Source organism: Vidua macroura, chromosome 21, assembly GCF_024509145.1.
Source record: "Vidua macroura isolate BioBank_ID:100142 chromosome 21, ASM2450914v1, whole genome shotgun sequence".
Taxonomy (NCBI): Eukaryota; Metazoa; Chordata; class Aves; order Passeriformes; family Viduidae; genus Vidua; species Vidua macroura.
In genome coordinates, this window is record NC_071591.1 from 9481853 (window position 1) to 9504946 (window position 23094).

General features: G+C 54.1%; 1 protein-coding gene across 1 annotated transcript in view; it reads right to left on the minus strand.

The window, feature by feature from the left end:
- Positions 1-22825, minus strand: part of ARRDC1 (arrestin domain containing 1) — a 35359-nt gene extending 12534 nt beyond the window's left edge. Inside the window, exons 1-2 of the mRNA XM_053996707.1 lie at positions 22649-22825; positions 5447-5557 (exon numbers count right to left, since the gene is read on the minus strand). Coding sequence (XP_053852682.1) covers positions 5447-5557; positions 22649-22766 — 229 coding nt within the window. The 5' untranslated portion in view covers positions 22767-22825. The remainder of the gene's footprint in view (positions 1-5446; positions 5558-22648) is intronic.
- Between the last annotated feature and the right edge of the window lie 269 nt (positions 22826-23094).

A 23094-nucleotide genomic window follows, 5' to 3' on the forward strand; every position in this document is an offset into this window, starting at 1 on the left:
GATGTGCAGCAGAGTGCCCAGCACTGAGGTGAGGGCTCCACTGCTCATAAACCTCTGTGTCAGCAGTTTCCAGAGACATTCTCAATGAATTAGCAGGATCTAGCAGTATGGCAATGCTGCAAAAAAAACCCAGAGGATTAACTGGTCTACTGAGGCAAGAAATTGGGAAGTGCTGAGGAAGCGGCTGTGATCCAAGGCAACTGCAGATCCCTCAGTGTGGATTTCCTGGGCTGAACCTGCAGCTACTGCTCCTGAACCCAGCAGCACAGTGTGGCCAGGAGCTGGCACCAGAACATCCTTAGTGGCTCACCACTGCCCACAGACACCCTGCTGCTCTCACCTGGGCTGTCCAAGAGCATCACCTGCTGCTCTGAGATCTCCTGCTCACACAGAACAAGCTGCACAAGTCTCACAATTCTGCTTAGTCAGGTCACCAAGATTTTTAAATTCCGCTGGGAGCCAGGATTGTTACCCTGTGCCAACTGCTGGCCATGAAGGTGTTGTGCCAGGCCGGCAGAGAACCACCCCAGGGAAGAGGTGATGCACAGCTGCCCCTTTTTAGCTCTTTGTGCAAGAAATCTGCCAGCAGAGGAAGCGTGTGGAGCTGCCAGGAAATCCCTGCAGTGCCTTCAAGCTAACTAACAAGCTGCCAAAAGAAAGGTCAGCTGGAAATTACAGCCAGCTCCCTGCATGAGTTCAGCTCAGGTACAAGGAGGGAATGAAAAAAACCAAAAGTCTACCTTTGCATGCACAACCCTTCCACAGGGCAAGAGCTGTGTGTGCAGCTGGAGATGCAGGGAGGGGACAGCCCCGTGGAGGTACAGGCACATGATGGACCTGCTCCTCTCTGGCTGAACAAGGGCAGAGCCACAGCAGGGAGGGGGAGAGGAGCAGGAGGCTCTGCAGAGCTGAATCACTCCATTATATTGGATCAAGAGAAGCATCTCTGTGTCCCAGAGCAGCGGGTACAAGCGGTGCCATTCTGTGCTCGTTGCCACTTGATCCCCTGCACTGCTGACACCTACAGAAACCCAGCAGCCCCCGCCCCTCTTGCCTTTCTTTGCAAAAGGAAAAATCAACACCAGCGAGTAATCAAAGTCCAAGTGGGAAAAGTAAATACCCTCTTAGGCTCCCCTCCAGGAGGCAAGTAAGGAGCCCCCCTGGGAGCCCATGGTGTCTGAGTGACCTCTGGCACAGCAGCCTCTCCAGCAAACAGAGCAGCTCTGGAGCAGCTGGCACACTCCACATTTCCCAGCAGCTTTGATGTAAAGAGCCCGAGTTCATTAAACCATTGTCTGTGTGTGATTGCCAAGGCTACAGCACAATCCCCTGCTCCTCACGGCTGCCTGCTGCCTCCAGCTCCTGCCCAGCCCCACCAGAGGCTTCCCCAGAGCACAGAGGATGCCCTGCTTGACTGGGAACAAGCCCTGAGGGGAGCAGGGTCCTCTGCAGCAGCACTCGTCACCAACCTGCTCCAGTGGCACAGCCAGGTCCTCCACACCCTGTTCCAAGGTGGGGACAGAAAGCGAAGTGCCTTAAATAAGTGCCAAAGTGGGCATCTGGGTTATTTCAGGGCCTACCTCATTTTTCATGCAATATACAGCCTTAAAAAACCCAGAGCAGCGTGTAATACAAGCAGCAGCTGATGCCAGAGGACGAGCTGCCCCCTCAGTTATTTCAATGCAAAGGTGTGTGGGAGGAAAAGTGTGGAGTCACTCTTAGAGGCTTAAAGAGCAATCTGAGCCTCGACAGTTCTGCAAATGTCCTCTCCCCTTCCCCCCACGTGTCCTCAAAGAGCACAGATCGGTGTTTTTGAAAGTTACTGCTCAGGATGTGGGAAGGGATAGAGGGAGGCAGGCTGAGCCTGCCTCCCTGCACCACCTCCACAGGTGCCAGCACAGCGGTGGCACCACTGGAGCTGAGCCACTCACCAGGGATGGGCAAGACAGAGCCCCATTCGCTGCGTGGTCTTGTGGACACCTGGGATCCTTCCTCAAGCCAGGCCAATGCCATCAAACTGGATGAGCCCCTTTCAAGAGAGCTGGGGATGGCGTCAGAGGACAGCCTGGAATCACCCTCTGCCCCAGGGCACAGCCTTGCTGCCAGTTTCCCCCCTTGCTGCTCCTCCTTACCTTTTTTTTTTAATGCACTTGTTCAAAAAGAAGAGATAAATGCATTACCTGTAGTGGGGGCAAGGCAGGAACAGAAGAGTCCCCTGAGGCAGAAGCAAATTCCTCCCTTCCTCAACTAATTTTCAGGCAGTGGCATCCCCTGTGTGGATAAGGCCTCCGGGGGCATGGCAGGAAGGCAGCCCCTTCACCTGACACCAGGGCCTCCCACAGTCCCACCCTCCCTTCTGCTGTTTGCTTTTTAGTGGGAGAAGGTGGGCACAGCCAACCCACACCTGGAACAGCAGGCATGGATTCACCCTGGGGGGGTTTTGCATGGTTTTTATCCATCTGCAGGACCATACCAGATGCCACCACAGTAAGCCTGGCTTGTGGTGCTCTGTCACAGGTGGCTGCTGGTGCTGGCCAGGGCAGGAGCTGTGTGCTGGCAGTGTGGGCCAGCAGCTGGGCTCGTCTCATGCTACTTTAGGAGTCCTTGCTTGGAAATGCTTCCAACTCCCCTAACTCACCCTGGGCTCCTGCCATCACCATCAGCAACCTCTCCACCCCATGCTCCAAGAGCCAGCAGTCCAGTCTGCCTCAGTTTCCCCTCCCAGATGGGTCAGCCCTGCAGGGAGGCACCCAGGGAACACCCACATGGGACAATCCATCTGTCTGGAGCTCCTTCATGCTTTTTTCAGGAAAGGCCAGGACAGCTGAGAGCTATTCCTGGAAAGCCTAAAAATGCCACGGCTGAGTCAGCGCCGAGGCTCTGCCTGCACAAGGCCATCGAGGGCTCCCCCAGCACAGCCCTGCCACCACCTCACTGCAGGGCTGAGCTGTGCCAGGACGCTGTGCTGCCAGCAGCCCCTCGGAGGAGGCAGACAGACAGGCAGACAGAGGCAGGGACGTGGAGGAGCAGCCCAGCTCCCTCTGCTCTGCCAGCCCAGGCACGCGTCAATGTCACAGGGAGGGCTGTGACAGCAGACAGCTCTCTGTGTCCCTGTGCCACAGGCTGAAGCAGTGCCAGCCCCCAGGGCTTTTGTTCCATATCCCTGCAAGCCAGCACAGCAAATGCAAGGGTCAGCTTCAAAGCCATCTCTGCTGGTGGACTCAGGTCCAAAGGCAGCATTGACACTGTGCCTTTCCTCTCCATCCCACTGCTCCCCTTCCATCCTCCCAGGGGCCCAGCTGTCCTGTCTGGATGCAGACACGGGACAAACCTACAAGTCCAGGGCAACAATTCCTGAGCATGAAGGGCAAATCGCCCTTGGCTGCAATCCCACACACACAGGGACTGCCCACCCTCTCCCCCTCTGCTTCCCTGCATCTGGGAATCAGGCTGAGATCCCAGCAGCTGGGTCCACACAACTTTTTGGACACAAAAAGCTGAAGAGCACAGGTCAGTGACTGTGAGTACCCAGCACACTGCTCCAGACCAACTGCTGATACCTGGGCTGGGCTTTCCTCATAATCTCACTGCAGCTCTGCAAGGCAGGACAGGAACAACACCACAACACACCTCAGTTTCCAATCACACAACTCCACAGGGACAGATTTTCCCTTCAATTCCCTACACCTAAGGTAAATCATGCACTGCTGTTTCTGCAGCTGTGGCAGCTCTGGGAGACATCAGCTGGCCCATTCAGTCCCACTCACAGCCCAGGCTCGTGGCTCTGTGACCAGCTCCAGTGCAGAGCCAGCAGCCCAGCCCTGCTGCCAGCCCCAGGCACCCGCTCAAGGCTGGCAGAGCCTATGATACCAGTGGGTGACAGACAGCAGCACTGCACTGGGAGGGATAGAGGAGTCTGGGTCCCAGAAAACCAACAGCCAAAAGACCAGGGTTTTCCACAAACACTTTAAGAACTGGGACTACTAAATTTTGACCATATTTGGATGTCAAGCCTTCAAAGGGCACACTTTAGCACATGGCTTTTCTTTCCATCCTTCTCAATTCACTCTAGTCCTAGTTATCAAGGAGATGACAAAGGCAACCTCACAAGAACTGACTGCCAAAGCAGCTATCAAAGTTTCCCAGAGGCTGCAAACCCAACAAACAGCACACCCACCTCTTCCCACTCCACCTTCCTGCCTGGCTTTTGCCACTGCTCAGCTTCCCCAGCACACAGATCTGACCACAAGATCACAGCTCTCCCTCAAATCATTAAATATTAGAAACAGAAGTTGGAAGGAGCATTTTTCAGTGCAGTTGCAGGCTTAAACCTCTCCACAAGTCCACACTCACTCACAGCCTACAACTCCCAACTCATCTAAGCCCAATGGTCTGCAGCACCTTACAGACCCCCTGTGACTGTGCCCCCACCCCAACATCCAGAGCTGAGCTCTCTGCACTCAGCACATCCAGAATCAGGCAGGAATGCTTCCCACTGCCCTCCCATGCAGTTTATCTCTGACTGCAGCCCCCAGGCTGTGAGCCAAGAGCCAGCCAGCCAACTGTCTCCCTTGGCAGGGACCTGAGAGCAAGCAGCCCTCTCACCAGTTGCTGCAAGAATGAGCTCAGTCTCCCCTCAGTGCTAAAAGCTCTGCTTGGAAAATTGCTGAGGTAGCAGAAACTGCCATTTCTGTTTTACCCATTTCCTGTTATTTGACAACACGGTATCAGAGGGCTGAGCTCCTGCTACCCTGGGCTTTTGCCACGGTTTCTGTTACGGCCACTGCCTTCAGCAGGTGAATACTGGCACAGCTTGATTTCAACAGGAGCCAGGGTGCAGCATGAATTATTTGTGGTAAGGCTGACCTATTTAACAGCAGAAAGACAGCATTCATTCAGGCCCAGATCCCCCAGAGGCTGCTGGTGTCACTTTACCCACAGGACAATACAACCCCATGGCTATCTCTGTCCATCTCACTGGGAGCAGGGGTAACTGTCCTAGGCTGATCCCGCCACGCTCCCAGAGCTTCTCCTGGAGCACAAGTGACACATCCACATCCCCTTTCACAGCAAACCACTGGCTTCTGCTGACCAGCTTTGATCAGTGTTTTGTGAGCAACATAAACACACGTGGGAAGTGGAGCAAGGTGAACCCACAGAGCCTTGAGACAGGGAGCAGTCCTTGTGACAACTCTGCTTCAGAAAGACCAGGGCCAGAGGATGCCAGCAGTGTTTGCAGTGTGGCTGCCAAGTTCTGCTCAGGATTCTTCCCTGCACAGCTCCTGCTAAGCTCTTGTAGTCTCTAATCCTGGCTCCCATCCTCTGTGCACAGGCCAAGGCAGCCTGTGAGGGGTATTTCACATTGAGGGGATGCTGAAGTCTTGGTGATACAGTTCTGTAAAGCTTCTCTGAACACAGATCTGCACCAGGCCTTTGTGGACAGTACCTTTGTCTGCCAGGGACAGCGTGCTGTTGAAGTACTGCTCCTCCACAGTCCATGCTGTGTCATTGATCTTGTTGGACACCCCACAGGATCCAATGCAGCTCACCTTGATGGCTGTGGAGAAACAGGAGACACGTCAGCACTGGGAGAAGGCAAAACCTCAGGTTCAGACCTGCCTCAGGTACTGTACTGTGCAGGAGCAGTGCCTCATGAAAACATGAGGTGGGAAAATGGAGCAGAGGAATCAGGTCATGCTTTCATCCCAAAAGTAGGTTTTCCAGCACTCCCAGCACAACTGAGCACTCCCTGCTACCCCAGTGCTCTTCCAAGGTATTATCACCTTTGAAACCCTCAAGCTGGTTCCCTTGCACTGTGGAAGCCCTTACCAGCAGTGATTGCAGCTCCCTGACAGATAAACCTCTCTCCCAAATGAAGCAGTGTTCCCTCCCAAAACATGCCTTGTCACTCTGGCTGAGAGCAGAAGCCTTGAGTGTCACTGTCCAGACAGGGATGAGCAGCCAAGGACTCTGCTGCCTCCCACCCCACGAGGAGCCAGGCATCCCACCGAGTGTCTCACCATGCCTGGGAGGAGAGACATTTGGCACAAGCCCATTAACCAGCTGAACAAGGGGTTCAAAGAGCCCTGAGCGAAGCAGCAGCAGAGAGCTGGAACCCCCAGTGCAGCCTGGACAAGCTCTCTGCTGCTTGCATTCACAGCCCTGTCACCCTCAGACGACATTCCCAGCCCCTGAGAGCCTGCTCTCAGCTCCTGGGCTCAGTCTCAGCTTCAATGGCTTGCAGCAAAAGCATTTTGCCATTAACACTTGTCCTGCATCAGGACCTCCAAAATGTCCATCCACACATCACTTCCCAGCCAGACACCAGTTCTAAGGGAGTGGTTTCCTCCTCTGTTAGAGACACACAGCAAGGTCTAAAAGCATCAGAGGTGCCATCTGACCCTCCCAAAAGCAAGGACAGTAATTTCAGCTATGTTTGTGCCTTGCCTGGAAAAAGTCACCCCAAGAAAGTCACTCAGTCTGCAGCGTGGCTCTCAGAGGAGCTCCCCACAGACATCTTCAGTTAGTCTTGGCCAGTGCTCAGCAGGCTGCAATTAGATTCTGATGTCAACATTGGACCACAGAGACAGACAAACGTGACAGACTGGCCTTGCTGCACAGCAAGAGATGATCTGCACTGCTACCCCCACACAAGGAGGACACAGGCAGACCTATCGTGGCACAAACAGCCTTCAGGGCTGTCCCAGCCTGAATATCTCCCACCTGAATCCCATCAGGTTTTGCAAGAGCTGGAGCCCACAGAACTCCCTTACCCCATTTGCCAGGTGAATAGTTCTGCTATTCAGAAAGGTGACAAGATCCACCAGACAGACACTCTGTTTGACCCACCTGCTCCCCTGTATTCCAGTTGCATCCACAGGAAGCATCTCCCTAGGAAGCAGGCGGCCAGTTTGCCTTGGCTTAGGAGCTCTCCCCTCCCCTCCCCAAGTGTTCTCAGCCCTCTTGATATCAACACCTCCACCCACCTACCCAAACACCGAGGGCTGCATGTTATTGTTGCTTGCAGCCACCTCCAGCAGCTCTCCAGAGCACCTGCCTGGCCAATGTGACTGACTCGAGACGGGTAGCAAGAACCTCAAATCCAGCCCTCTCTGCAGGGGCAACTCATAGCTCATACCCCAGTCACAGTGAGGGGGTCATGCAGTCAGGTGGAAGGAGCTCCTCAGGGCTTAAAGTCTGTAATTCCACAGGGCTTAAAGTCTGTAAATAAGGGAGCAGCCTCCCCCATCAGATCTCCTGCCATACCCTCACAGCTGATCATGACCATGAGATGAAGAGCCTCTTGCAGTCCAAGTGTTGTTCTACACTCAAGGACAAAGGATAAGCAGCTCTAGATGCCAACTCTCATTATCCAAACATCAATACAGCAGCAAGGCTGACACATCACTGCCTTGTGTCTGTAATGTGCTTCAGCATTTCCAAGGCAGGGAAAGAACAGGATAGCATGGCCTGGGATGGGAACTCCCCCACCTCAGCGCAGAGCACACCTGAGCTGATACAGGTGCCCTCCCGAGGTGAACCATCACAATGAACCCTCCCCATATCCCCAGGTGACATCCAATACTCTCTTTTGCCAGATGGCAGAGCCAAAGCCACAGAGGGGCCTCAGCATCAGGAGCAGGAAAGGTTTTAGCAGGGCAGTGTCCTGTGTATCTACACATCAGTGCCACACTCCCACCTCGGACATACTGCCACATCTCTGGGCTCACAACAAGCCTGTCCCACTCTGAATTAGCCCACATAACACAGATGGATCCAGTCAAATCAAGCCCAGATTCACCCACTCCATTCCCTGATTTTCACACAGGAGATGTGAGAAAGAGAAGCCCAACCAAAAACTGGAGAACGTTCACATCCTTCAGGAGCAAGAGCCCCTGAGCAGGCTCCCCCTCAGCCTCCCTGCACCACAGGAGTTTATAGATCACCACCATCTGTTCAGTGCCCAGATAAGGGGCCCACAGACTCTGATTGCAGCCCGATGCTGCACTGTGGTGAGGAGGCTCTCCTGTTCCAGGGACGTAGGTGGGTGGGAGTGCTCAGGAAGACACAGTGTGGCACAGCTCCCTACCCACAGCAGACAGGCTCAGCAAGCAGAGGCAGTGGGTTTGCAGTCTGACACACAGAGCCAGCCCGTGGCTGGGGCCCTGCTGCCATGGTCAAGCACTAGGGCTAAAGTCAGACTGTGTCCAAAAATCCCTCTACAGCTTGCTAAGGAGTTTTCCAGCAGAGGAGCTGTCAGCTCCAAGGCTTCCCAATTAACCAGTGTGGCAGACATCCCAAAGTGGCACGGTCACAGCCAGCCTGTGCCTAGAGAGGAGGGACAGTCCCTGCAGGGATTGCTCTGGGGCTCCAAGGGGTTCCAGTCCTTCAGCCCCACCAAGCCCACTCCAGCCACATTCCCTGACCATCACACACCCTGGGGTTGCCATTCCAGCCCCAAGCAACAGAAAGCAGCATTTCAGCTGAAAAGTTTGAAGGAATTTCATTCTCCCCTTCCCTCTACACTCGCCAAAGTTCCCAGTGTCCCCTCACCAGGTACACCAAGTCACCACACTTAGGACAAGCCTTGGAGCAGTTCAGGGGGCAGAGATTTGTTACAGAGCATCTTCTCCAACCTGCTCCAGACACATGAGCACCCCACACCTCATTGGGGAAAAATGGGGTGGACAATAGCTGTGAGTTATTGCCCCACAGCTGACAGTGTGGCTGGACACAGGGATTGCATAACCCACCTCATCCCCCAGGCTCCTCGAGGAGCCAGCAGATCCCCAGGCCCCTGCAGGGTGGGTGATGCTGGGGGCAGCAGGTCCAGGACAGCCAGAGAGCCCCCTCCAGTTTCATGCCCAGAGCAGAAAAGACTGGCAGCTACAGGGCCAGGTTACTTGGGAGGTTTCAGAGGTGCCTGGTCCAACAGATCAAACCATTCATCTCACTCCTTACCACGTTTTGGAATAGTGAACCATAAAATCAACCTCTCCATGAGCATCCCATGGGCAGAGGGAGATACTGGAGACTTGCCTGGCTCTCTCTTGTACAGGCTCCTGCTCACAAGCAGGAGGAGGGACAGGGATGTGTGACAAGCACAGCTCATGCACATGCTCTGGGGGCAGCTGGAACCTAAAAACAGCATTGCCAGGATAGACCTGGCAAAACCAGCACCATCACGGCTGCTGCAACGGAGCCACCTGAGCACAAAGCTTGTCAGCCTGCCTGTCAGGAAGGAAAATGCACAGTCTGAGCCTTTCCAAGGAAATCTTGGAACTGCCAAGCTGCAGACAGAGGAAATAAGAATAGTTTCTGCATCAGAATAGGCCAGTTCCAGTTATTAGAGACTCATTAAAAATGCCTCTGGAATCCAGTGCTACCAGTGGCCTCAGTCACCTCCCTCCTGCTCCCTGTTTACCCAGGCTGATTTGAATAAATACAGGAAAAAAACAAAGTCCAAAAACTGTAAAGGGAGTGGAAGGGGGAGGCAAAGAGAAGAAATGAATGATGAAGCCATGCAGAAGGCAAGAGCCCTTCACCCCCACAGTCCCTCAGGGACTCAGGGAAGCGGGCAGCTCCACATCCAGCCAGACACATCTTTAGCAACGCAGCACGCGCCAAATGCTGGAAATAAAAGGAGACAGCTCAGCCATATCCATCTCTGCACAAAGTAAAAATAGAGATGCCAGGAGCTGGGCATGTCTGCCTTCTTCCAAGGTGATTTAAGGAGAGCAGGCGTAGATTTCAAACTGCTTTTCCTCCTGTCCCAGTGCATTGCCCTCCTCGGCGGAGCTGGTGTGGCACCTCAGGCGTGAGGAAAGAACAGCACACACATCCCCTCCTCTGCCAGGGGCAGATTGTGTGTGCACATCCCTCCTTCCAAAATCTAGCCACATGCTGAGCAAGCAGAGGCTCAATGGTCACCCTGCACTCAGCCCCAGTCCCAAGTGAACGCCTCTGACTTTCAAGTCCCACCTGTGTCACACTTCTGCTACAACAGGTATGGGCAGAGGGGGAGGGAATAGGCTGCTGCCTCTTGGTCAGCTTAGATTTTCTAGGCTGGGCAGGGGAAGCAGCAAAACCGGTTCAGAGAATCATTGAATACCCTGAGCTGGAAAAGGCCCGCAAGGATCACCCAGTGCAGCCCCTGTCCCTGCACAGACACCCCACCAATCCCACCCTGGGCATCCCTGGCAGCGCTGGCCAAACGCTCCTGGAGCTCTGGCAGCCTCGGGGCCGTGCCCATTCCCTGGGGAGCCTGGGCAGTGCCAGCACCCTCGGGGGGAAGAACCTTTCCCTGATCTCCAGCCTGAGCCTGCCCCTGACACAACCTGACACAGCTGGAGGTGGTGGCTGTTGCAGTTGGCAGCAGCTTAGGCAGGACAAACAGACCCTCCTGTCAGTCCCTTTCCTCCACAAGGACGAAGAGTTGGCACCCAAGCTCTGAAATGGCATTTACAAACAGCCTGGGATTTTGCCAGCTGAAGCTTACCCGAGTCACCTCATGGCCTCAGCCATGTCTGCTGGACCCAGAGGCTCCAGCCGCACCTGCAGTGACCCCACACAGCACAAGTGACCGGGACATGCTTTAGTGACAGAATCAGAGGGCACCCAGGGACCGAGATACCCTTTGGAAAACTCCTGCGTGCCTGGATGCAGCTAACAAGGGAGCAGAGGAGGAGAAAGTGCTGTGGGAGTTGTGGGAGTCAAGTGAGTCTGCATCAGAGAAGTCTTCATTTCATGGAAACCAGCCACAGGAAGGCAGAGCACCCTTCCCTCATCCCTCTCCATCAGTGCCATGGCAGACAGTGATCACCACATTTTAACTGAGTCTCTCAAGCTGCCAGGGAGTCTCCTGAGCTGCAGGGACTCGGAGCATCCATGAGCTAGGAATGAGCCATTTTCCATCCGAGGGGACAGAAGCAGCCTTGTGGAGAGGGGGGTGAAGGATTCCCCTAAGCCCCAACCCCTCCCCAAAGCATGGTAGCAGGGACCTGGTTTTGGCAGGATGGGCTGTCACAGGATGGGCAGCAGGAGGTCACCTCAACACACAGCACCACAGCTCCACCTTGGAGTGACACCTCTGGGTTCAGCAAAGATCACAAATTTGGTTACACCCCGAGATCCTCGAACCTGCATCTGTGTGAAGATGAGGGGTTTGAGGCTACCCACCCTGCCAGCAAAGCGGGACCAGATAGCACTGGGAAAATGGAAAGCCTGGGAGAGAGCAAGGCCCATAGGCAGAGCAAATTACTCTCAGTTTGTAGAAACTGGGTAATTCCTAGAAAAGTTCCATGAAAAGTGGACACCAAGAGGGGCAGGATGAGGTTTTTCTACTGATGGCCTTTACACAGAAACATACCCACACACCTTCAGACAGAAAGGACTTTCAGAGCAGGAAGGCTGGAAACTCATGAGACACAAAAATCTCTCGTGCATGAATATATTGAGACACTACTAATTAAACCAACAGCTCCTAATTAAATCTCAGCTGTCCCCATCCTTCTGGGTCCATCCTGTCAGTTCTTGAGACACAAATAATCTTGAGCATTTCACAAGCCAGTGAGGCAAGAGCAGAGCTTACAACAAGTGCTGGAGGCAGTGGTGGGTTTGGAACAAGGTTAAGGATTGTCTGAGGAGGTTTTTATCCTCTTCCTTTACAAGAACCCAGCACAGGAGCAAGAAAGGGATCTGGCCTCTAACAGGGAAGGAGAGGAGTTGTCTAGAAGAATAGTCTATGCTTTCCATCTCAAATCAAATCCAAGCCTGTAGCCAGGCCCTGGGAGGTGACTTGTCTGGAGCTGACGCACAGGGAGCAGCATCTCCCACAGCACCAGCAGCCTGCAGCTCCTGGAGGACTTGGCTGCTTCTTCCCGTGACCAGGGGTTCATCCCACCTGCCACAGCCATCACAAGCTCACAACCAGTGCAGCTCTCTGCTCAGACAGGCTCCCAGTGAAATTCTGCATGGTTGCTGTGCCTGAGCCCTCTCTGTCCCTGTGCTGCTGCCCGTGGCAATGCTCCTGCCACACATGAGCCCAGCTGCAGCCCCTCTGCAGTGGCACAAACTTTAGCATCATTTAGCCCCCAGGAGCAAGAGCAACCTTTGCTGTTCAGCCATTCCTTCCCCAGGTTGGCACTTGCCCTCTGCACCTTGCAAGGGGTTGGACCAGCCAAACCCCTTACAGCAATGCAAGGGACAGTCCCTCCCTCTCTGACCTTTCAGTGTGCTGATTTCCATGGCAGCAGAGCCAGCCCTGCAAATCCAAGCTCAGCAAATGCAATCCCAAGAGCCAGCAGTGCCTGTTACCCTGGCTGTGGCAACAGGGTTATACGTGTCCACTACCAGGCTGAAGCAGGAGGACCCACCTGCATGTCCCACCCAAACTGCAGGAAGCCCAGATCCTCCAAAAGCAGCCCCACACTGTAGGAAGGCTGAAGCAGCTCCTCAAGACAGCCTGGAAAAACTCCACCTGGAGTGACAGCTCTGCCACAGGGGCAAAGTGACCCACAATCATTATTTTGGCTATGCATGAATTATTTCAGCCAGAGTCCAGCCCAGCACGAGGAGGGGCAGGTAGTATGGACACACAAGGATGTCCTCATTCCAGCAATGCAGAAGCCTCCAAAGGGAGGCTGGCTAGGTGTGTACCTGCAGAAAAGCAGGAGAACAAATCTTCTCAGTCCTTTCCCAGGTAGGTCAATCCTTCCCCCCATTGCAAGCATTTTCTTCCATCAGGTTGCGAGCAGCAGGAAAACCTACATTTTCCAGCTCCTCCTCAAAACCAAGGGTCAACATAAATCCTGAGACAAAAGAGCCAACTCTTGGGCTCCTGTTTAGAACAAACTCCTGCTCAAACCAAAGGCTTTTCTCCCTTGTGGAGCAGACAGGTTTATTTATAGCATCACAGTGTTTTATCAGCATGCTGGCTGCCCTCAGAGGAAGGGGTCATCTCAAACATCTGGAATTAAATCCTCAGCTGAGCACACTTAACAAGCCTGGCTCTGCACATGTCGGGCTGCAGGGGGAAAACTCACCAGTGAACAAGGCCACACAGGCTGTGGCAGGGGGATGAACACATTGCCACAAAGTCTGTGCCTTGGATCTGCCAGAGGCAGCTCCTTAGCAACAGGCACAGAACACCACAGCACCTGCAGTCAGGTGCAACCGCAATCCCCACCATGCTACTGCTGCTACAACCTCCTCACTGCTCCCCAAACGTGCTCCAGAAGGGGATGCTGGGGTAATCCTTTCTCCAGAACTGCCTCTTGCAAAACAAGGACAAGTTTGGGATTTTTTTAAGCTTCAGACTGATGTAGGCCCCAGTGCTGAGGCACACAGACTGGGAAGAGGTGGGGACAAGTGGGTTTGCTCTGCTCAAGAGCCCACAATGGCAGAGGTGGTTGTACCATAACAGCCAGGCAGAGCAGAGTCTGGACATGTCCTGGCAGTGCCTCAGACCAGTTTTGGGAGCCCAGATTTTCATCCCATCCCATCCTGGCACAGTCCAGCAGAGCTGCTCCACACAGTGTCTGCTGCCACACACAGGGCAGAGGTCAGCAATGTCATTCTTTGGGTACTCCTGCAAGGAGAGCAACTGTGCCCCACCCCAGCATGCTGAGGGACCATCCTCTTCCTCCCAGGCCAGGCTGGCAGACACAGGCACCCCTGCATGCTGGGAACAGCCAGATCAGACAGCAGTGAGAAGCTACTTGGCAGAGAGAGGCAGATCTCACAGCTCCCCAGGAATATCTCCATGCCAGCCACCCACCTGAGCCACACTGCCAGCACTCACAGCCTCCTCCTCTCCCAGCATCCATCCTTCTGAGTATTGGAGGGGAAAAGCAGAGAGGTTGCAGAGGAGCAGAAGGCTGGAGGAGAGATGGAGGCAACATTTCATGCGGAGCTTCTACTGCTCCAGGCTGTGAAGCCAACTTTTGTCTCAAAAGATTTCTTTCCTTTCTGCTACTCTGGACAAAAATTCAGAGTGGGAAACTGTGACCTGCTTGGAGACTGCAGTGCCTGCCCTCCTCCTAGAACTGCATTTGAGGATCACTTCTGTTCATGAGGAAGCAGCCTCTGTTGCTCTCAGGTGGGATGGACTGGGATGGGACCAAGCTCCAGGCAGGGCCTGCAGCTGCCAGCCTGGCACAGGAACATCTCATATGGGCCCAGAAAAGTTTTACTCACAATCCCCTGCACAAGACAGATTTATTTTAATAAATTTAATGTAGATTTAATTTACTCCATCCTTCTCAGGGGACCTGGGTAATAAGCTGGATTTTGTGAGCCCTGAATTTAAGTAAGCTAGGCTTTTCAAAGCAAAATATGGCTGTACATACATAAGCAGTCAGGGCACCTTACTCTTCAGCACTTGGCCCCTAGAGCAGCCCCGTGGGAAGGGAATGCAAGTCCCAGATGCCCAACATGCAGCCAGAGAAGTGGAGCAGAATCAGCAGTTCACTCTGGCTCACAGGAATGCTGATGGATGCCAGGACCTGCCAGCACTCAGCACTTCAGCCAGACAGGGACCACAGCCACCCTTCCTTAGACTGAGCAGTGCTAAAACAGAAGTGAGGAATGTCATTTTTTTATAGCTTGCCCAAAGTGAAATAGGTTTCCACCCAGCACTTAACACTACTTTAGGCCAGAGGAGTTAAGATATTCTGGTACAATTGACTTGGCTGTCTAAAAAAGGAACAACTGAGCAAGAAACTCCACAACAGCCTACCACAGAGCACTACAGGTCCCAGGAGCATGTGCTGGATTCTGGTGTAAGAAAACGCCCCTTAAACTCATTAACAAACTCAATTGTTCTTTCCCAGCAAGTGCAAAGCCTGGCACCTTTTCCCACCTCGCTGGCCAGGGAGGCTGAGCTCTCTGATGTCCTGGGAACACACCTCTGTCCCGGGAACACACCTCTGTGTGTGACCCCCGCCAGCCCTGCTCCACTCTTCCCACACCCTGGAGCAGGTTTGACGAGCTCCTTGCCCAGACAGCCCCTCTGCCCCCGCCGCAGGAGCATCACCCTCCATGCTGGGTGCAAAAGCCACTGCCGAAGATAAACAGCCGACTGATCAGGTTTCCCTACTCACCACAAAGAGGTTGATTCACCAGAGCCTACTCCCTTTTCAGACTCTTTCTAAATAAATGCTTCAAAGACTTCTGGAAATTCATGCTTAACAGGCTTACTGTAATACCAGAGCACCAAGGCTCCTGTGGGCCAGGCTCTGCTGTGGGACTGAGTCACGCTCATTTTCTTCTGAGACTCTCAGATACCCTTTTCTAAGAGGTAAGGCTACAAATCCTGTCGGCTGGTGCTCATTTTGGGAGACCCTCACTGCCACCCACAACACATCCAGACACAGCTCTTCTGTCCTCAGCAACAGACAGCCTTGCAGATGTAAAATTCAGGAGAGATGATACTTCTCCATCCCCTCCTGGGGCTCAAGAGATGCTCCTGGGCACAAATTCCCCATCACCCACTACCCAGATGAGGAGCACATGCAAAGTCAGCCCAGCACCTGGTGGGGCAGGAGGTCGGTCATGGGCTGGACACCTCTGGGGCTGCAAGGACTCAGCACGGAGCACATTGTCACAACCCGGCATCCTGAGCGAGCCTCTGCCTCCACGGCAGGAGAAGAACTAAAGCAGCACACTCAGGACTGCTCAGCCATCCTGGAAACAGGAGTTTTGGTGTGAGGGCTTGGAGCCCACTTACAGGGAGAGGAGGCAGGAGCAAGGAGTCAGGCAGCCATGTGGAACCACATCAGGGTCCGTCCTCCTACCGCTTCAGTGTGGCACTGAACTCACAACTCAGCACACAGAACTGCTGAGACACCTCCAAATGATTTAATGCTGCTGCAGTTCCCAAGCACGAGCCAGGAACCAGCTCCCCTCCTCCTAGAAGGGGAGGTTTCAAGGGCTTTTTCCTGAAGAGCATTATTTACAAGCAGTAAAACAAGCCTGCATTTAGTGCCTCCTCATCCTGGCTGGGTACCAGCACAGGCAGGTTCTTGTTGGGGAGGCAGGAAGGCACAGCATGGGATGAGAGATCCCAGCCTCACCTGCTCCCTGCTGAAGATCCCAGCATGGGATGAGAGATCCCAGCCCCACCTGCTCCCTGCAGAAGATTCCCCATGTCACATTGAGCTCTCGTGCACTGCTTTTGCATGTCTCAGTTGTCAAGAAATCTCCCAACCTCAGCATCTTCAGAGAAAACAGCCAGAATCCACTTCACTAAGCATAAGAGCTGCTCCTATGATTTTCTTTGATGCCATTCAACACAAGCAGCTGGATTCTCTATTTATAGCAAGATCATCACTTTGGAAAGATGACTTATGTTCTTATTATCACCAGAGCACCAGATACATAACAAATCCTTGCTGTGCTGGGAGTGCCACAAGTTGGTAAGACAGTCCTCATGGTCAGGGTGGGCTCCTCAGAGATCCAAGCAGACACACAAGAAACATCTGGGACCTGAGCTGAACCTGTGGCCCTGACATTCAGACTCCTGCTGAGAGTCTCCATCAAGAAGGCTCCAATTTCTAGCCATACACTGAGCATTCCTCCCTAGAGTTGTTGCCTTCCAAGCCAGTTTTATCCCACTCTTATTGCAGGGAATATTTGGGATTCAGGAGGGTATTTTTGGGAGGGATGAACAGTGAATTGCTGCAGCATTGTTACCTCTGGTCTGAGCTGCCTGAGCCAGAATGACTGTCAGACAGCCGAGTGCCGTCAGCAAGAACAAAGGAGTGGAAGTCATAAGCATTAGTGCTCCAGAAATGATTCATACTTCTTGGAAACAGCTTTTGCTACGGATATCTCTCAAACTCCGGTTTTTAATGAAGATTAAGGTGCTCAAAGATCAGGGTGTTTTTAAACTAGGTCTCTAAATAATTCCAGGTTGGCAGTAGCTTGTCACCCTCATCTTGTCAAGGGGGTCAAAAGCAGCTTGATACTTACCTTAGAACACCCCATATCCTCTCCACTGCCATCGTCCAGCATCTCAAGACCCCAATACAGCTGTGAGAATTTACTCATGCCATGCAATTCAAACCCATGGCACTGGCCACCCCTCTGCACAGAGCAATACCCAGCCACAGGTACCCACGTTGTGGTGAAAGGCCTCCACCCACAAACCCAGGGACAGCAAAACACCTCACTCCCAGCTGACTTGTGCACCCCATCACTTACTTTTCATTTGCAATCAGAGAGAGTGGGGAATGTGGATTTGCTGTTTAAAAGCCATCACAAGCAGACAGAAGCCTGAACACCTTTGTGGTATGGATCCATTTCACCTCTGTTTTGGATCCTGAGCACAGCCCAGGGACTCCAAGCACATGCAGGCACAACTGTGCACAAGGCAAAAAACATGCTGACTGGCAACAGCCTGGTCCTTTGCTCATTTTCTCCTCTCCTAAGCACTTTTCATTTCTCCACAAGAGATTTGAAGAGTGACAGATTTTAAGAGCAGCACAAAGAAGCAATTAACTTCCACAGCAATTCCTGTTGCCAGACTCCAGAGGTCACACCAGTAGCCTAAAGGCTGTACATTGGATATCTCAGCAATCAGCCCTCAAGAAAAGAGGCCAGCCCAGGCCCTGACATGTTTGCCAGGCCATTTCAAGAGTAGCTGCCCTGAGCAGGAGAAGACCTTCCCCAATGCCTGGCAGAGCACCTTTCTCTATGCTCTGGCACAGGTCAGGTCTGCAGCAGCCCTGCAGCACAACCCAACCACCCCACTCCCTTCATCTCTTGGAAGGGCCTGAGCATCCCCTCTCTGGATAGCAGAGGATGATCCACATGTCCATCCTCCTCTTACTGGCTATGAGAGCCTCTAGCAAGACTTCACCAAGCCGAGTGACAGCTGTGTCTTCTACACACCTACTTCTTCCCTGGGGATGACTTACAGCACAAAGTATTCCGCAACACGCTCCCAGTGGAGCACACCCGTCCATGCACCTCCCTGGCTGCTTCTCCTCTCCCAGCACAGCCACAGATAGGGAGCTGCCTCGGGATGAGAGGGATGGAAACCCACAGGCTTCTTCCTCCCAGCCAGGGAGCCTCCCTTCTGCCTACCTGACTCCAGCCCAGAAAGACAAGCTACATCTCTGACAGCTCTGTGCCGCTCCAGGGAAGGGATAAGCACTCACACCCCGTTTGTCACACTTGGAAGCAAATCAGACAGACAGAACTCCACTCCACTTGTCCTCCCATTTTGTTAAACAAGGGATGGGAGGCCATGGCATGTCTCCTCGCCAAGGAAAGCAGCAAACAGTTTTTCAGCTGAGCACAAGCGGTGCGCAGGCGGGGGGAGCAGCGCAGAGCGGCTCACTGCAGCGACAGAGACACAAACCCATCTCGTGATTAGTTATTGACTCCAGAGGAGTTGGAGCTCTAGCAGCAAGCCAGCCAGGAGAGCAAAAATCCCTCTTTTGTTCCCCAGCCTCAGACAGACTTGGCCACACAGCTCCCCGCTCTCTCGCTTCACACAATGAGAAAAGAAAGTTAATCCAGCTCCCCTACAGCAGGAGCCATCCAGCCTGAGGGAGTGATGCTGCGGAGACATCCATGAGCATTCCTGAGCCTGGCTTCATCCTGGCACCCCAGCATTGCTGGTGGATACCAGACAGCTCGAGGACCCCATGGGACATTGTCAGGATCACCAGGGACAGTGCCCTCCAAACTCCCAGGCCTTGCTCAGCTCTGCAGGCACCACGCTCCCTCCCCACACTGCACCCCAAAGCAGGGCCCAGCCACGGGGTCCCTGCTGCCCCAATGGTGAGCAGGTGACCCACGCTGCCAGCACAGGGCCTTCCAATCCTCCTTTACAGACAAACTTCTGACTCGGGAGAAAGCCAGACCACTATGCAGGGACTGAATCCACCTTTTCCCCAGCACTTTCCCAAGCCACAACCTTCCTGCAAGAATAATGTTTTCCACTGTACCAGAGGTCAAGTGGTAGGAGAACCGTGGCCAGCAAAGTCCTTTGGTGTCATCTCTTCCCCTCAGGAAGGGCACAGATTACACACATGTCAGAGCCACCAAACCCAAATTACTCTCTTCTGCCTTCTAGGGAACAGAAATCACCTTTTAGTTTGGACACCTGACCCAGGATTTCAGAGCCCTGCTCTTCATTCCCCTTCACCACCAGCTTTCTCTGTTCTCCATATGAGAAGTGAGAATATTTAGTACATTTAAGATCATAAAATAAAATTATGATTCATGGGCTCTCTGCTTCGTGGAAATGGGAATTATGTATCTGTATTTCTAGAGCATAAATAAACACGGGTACTTGTGTCTGGAGCTTTGTAGTTCAAGGGAGTGATTTTAAAGTCAACTCATCCCCGCATAAACCTGGACAGCCAAATAACAGAGTGGAGAATAGCAAAGTGCTGAAATCTGTTCCGGAAAGCACTTGCTGTTTCTTTGCTCTCGGTGACCTGGCAGAGAGGGCTGTTATTTTAACATTACGCTTGTTGAAGCCTCACTGAATGGCAGGCAGGACCAAAATAATCCACATGGCCCCTGGAAGCCACAGAGTTGAGAGGAAAGTGCTCCAGCATCTCCAGGCAGCACAAGCCTTTGTTCCCACTTGCTCCTGCCAGCAACCAGGACTGCCTGCCCTGCTCCAAATGAACTGGCTTCCCTCCTCCTTCCCCACAAATTAACGCCATCTCCAGCTGTCCCTGCGCAAGCTTCCTGTAAGATTAATTATTCTTTGTACACACACGTTTGATGATTTACCCAGCAAACCAGGCACAATGATCAGGAATTCTCCATTTCCATCAGCGCTCTCCCCTGAGGCTCAGAAGTTTTCTGGGCAGGTCCTTCACCCTGGCACAGGCACAGGAAGAAGTGTGGCTCCTCAGAAGGTCCACGTGGGTCACCAAGGACCAGTCAGTATTTGTGATGCTGCTGCAAGGTCAGCTGAAGAAGACGTGCTCCTGAACAGCCCTCATTGCCAGTCAGCAGGGCTGGCACTGACACCGGTCTAAGTGGGAACATTAATGTTCCCGAAAAGGTGTGTCCCCAGCTATGCTGTCCCGTGACCCAAGATTTCTCCTGTGTTTAGCAAGGCACAACTAGCTGTGTTTGTTTGCACTGTCACCTTTCAGAAGGTGTAATTTTCAAGAGCCAGAAGTTACTGTGTGAGGAGTCACCTCCAGGCTGGTTCCGGCTGTGATCTCACACACCACAGCACCGAGAAGTCACCGCGCCAGACCTGCCTGGCTCAGGAAATGGAAAGCACCAAATCGTGGTGCTGTGGGCCAGACCTGCCAGGGGTGAGGACTTTGTGTCTTCTCCTGGAAGCAGTTTATTAGCCTGAAAAGTCACAGTTGGCCACAGAAGGTGTGTGGGGGGCATATACAATGCAAGATGAGTTGATTCCACCCAGCTCTCCCCACAGCCCAGCAGGAAGCCAGAGCATGTCATGTTGTCTGATCCCTCCAGTGCTGAGCCCACAGAGCTCAGCAGGGCTCACAAGTCCCTTTAAGATCTCTTTCAGCAGGTAGTCACCTGCTGTTACACCAAAAGGATGTTTCAGCAGCTACATGAATCTCTTCCTCTAGAGTGAGACATTTCCTTCATGCAGGAAGGAGAGGGTGATGAGAGAGATCATGTGTGGAGGGTTTAAGCACCAGAGACCGTAAGAGACACAGCAGGAGGGAGAACACACAGCAAAGAGTCACCTTGTGCTTGGCAGAAGTTGGTTTCACGTCCAAATGTGACTTAACTGCATGAGTTCTGATGCCAGTAAAGGAAAGTTTCTAGCCAAGCTCATGAAGCCACTGTACATGAAACAGCCTAGAAGAGCTGCTCAGTGATCTCAGCACAACAGAAGCATCAATCGCATGGAGCCCACCTCAGATTTTGGCTCAATGCTTCTGACAGCTTTCCTAGAGCTCAGCTGCCCCAGCTCTTACCAAAATCTCTCCTGAGTTCAGGACCTGTACTTGACACCAGACCCTGATGCTTCTCAGAATCAAAGCAATAAGGAAGCAGAAAGGAAGGTCTAGAACAAAGAGACACCTTTCTCCTTCCCTACAACAACAGCAGGAAGCAGAGGAGAGCTGGTGTAGAGCAGAACCTGGCAGGTCCTCCCCAAATGGGAGTTGTAGAGGCAGCAGCAAGTAGCTTTGGCCAGCTGGCAGCACAAGGGGCCAGCACACCAAAGGCCAAACTCTCGTCCCTCCCAAGCACCTTCAGGAATGGATGGAGTCAATGGGATGGGCCGAGAAGGGAAGTCAGCCAAACTTCATTAAGAATATCTTTGCTGGAAGTGCATCCAGGAGTATTCTCCAAGGAGATAAACGCTGGATCTGCAACTGTTTAGCTCTGACAGGAGTTAAACAGGCTACAAGTTTACACTTGTCCTAGATACTTTTTTTCCACAAGAAGCTTCCAAAAGATTGCAGACAACTGGGAGAGGTGCTCTCAAAAGCAAGGCGCAGGCAGGCAGAGGCACCATGATCCAGGCTGACAGCTCTTGAACAGAGACTTCACATTTTACATTACTTGGTACAGGGGTTGGTCTTTTTTCCCCCCCTCCAATAATTTGTTACAAAGGAAGCAGCATGCACACACGAGAAGCAAGCAAGACCTCAGGGAAAACAGCAAATTGGTTCACATTTCCACAGCACTGAGCACAAAGCTGACTTGCAAATGCGAATGACTTCTCTCAGGCGGGGGAGGAAGCTCCCAGTTTGGATGATCCGAGCCCAGCAGCTCATTTCGCTGCAGTCCAGCCCCATCCCTCTGCCCCGATGGACTGCACCAGCCACGAGCATGGCCTGAGCCTCGCGTGGAGCAACAACAGCCCCATAACCCAACAACTCCTGCTCCAGACCACTGCTGCCCAGCGGGCACTCTCTGCCCTGGCACTCACAGGACCTCGAACACACCGCGGACATCTCCCACACTAGCAGAGGCACAACTCAAACGCCCGATTTCGTTCGAGATGTTACAACACGGCTGCTCGCTGCGGACGGTGCCTGCGAGCCGGTGGGTGGGTGCCGCTCCTGCCAGGACACAGCATCGCCCATCTCCTCCCTCCTGCCGAGGCAGGGCTGCTGCCCACCGGGACACGGCATCGCCCACCTCCTGCCATCGCCCTGCCCTAACACATTCGGGCTCCGTCCGACACATGGGCACCAGGCTCAGGGTTCGGGGGCTGTGCCGGGGCGATGCCGGCAGCCCTGGGAAGCCGCAGAACTCCGGGAAAGCAGAACGAGACGGGCGAGCCCCTCCACCACCTCCCGCTGCCACCCTGGGCACCCGCCAGCTCCGGAGGCTGCTGTGGCACAGCCCCGCGCTGGGTCGTTTTGGGAAGGGGGTTGGGAGTATGTTTCCTTATTTATGGGATAGGAGCAAAAAGTAAGAGGAGGAAGCGAAGGAGGAAATAATCCAGCAGGTTGTTCCCATCAGCCCCTCCCGGCCGCCGCATGGCAGAGGGGGCAGCAGCGATGGGGCAGCCCCGGAGCCGCCGGTGCCCAGAGCCGGGGAAGGGAACCCGGCCGCTCCCCGGCACCATCCCCGGGGCGCCCCGCGGGCCAGGGCAGCCCGTGAACCCCTCCCCGGGATATCCGCCCCGCCGTGTGGCCCCGCGGGCGGCGGGCACGGCAGGCCGCGGGCTCACCTCGGTACTGCAGCGAGCCCGAGAGCCGCACGGTGACGGTGCCGGCCAGCGGCTCGCCGGGGCTGTAGACGACGCGGCTGTCGCCCAGGCGAATCTCGAAGAGCTGCACCTTCCCCATGGCCGCGCCGGCCCGGCCGCTCTCCTCCGCTCCGCTCGCCGGCTCCGCTCGTACCTGCGGCCCGCGCTGTGCCTGCCCCGGCGGGCGGGACCCGCCCCGCGCCCGCCCCGCCCCGCCCCGCCCCGGCCCGCCCCGGCCGCGCTGAGGGAGCGGGGCGGGCCCGAGGCGCGGGGCAGCGGCGGCGGCCGCGCCGCGGGCAGGGGGCTGCTGGTGGCTCCCTGAGTGCCGAGGGAAGGGGGCAATTGTGCGGCCAGGCTGAGGGAAAGGAGCGGGCTGTGGGGCTGGGCTGTGAGGGAAGGGGTAGCTGATGGATCCCTCGCTGCTGTAG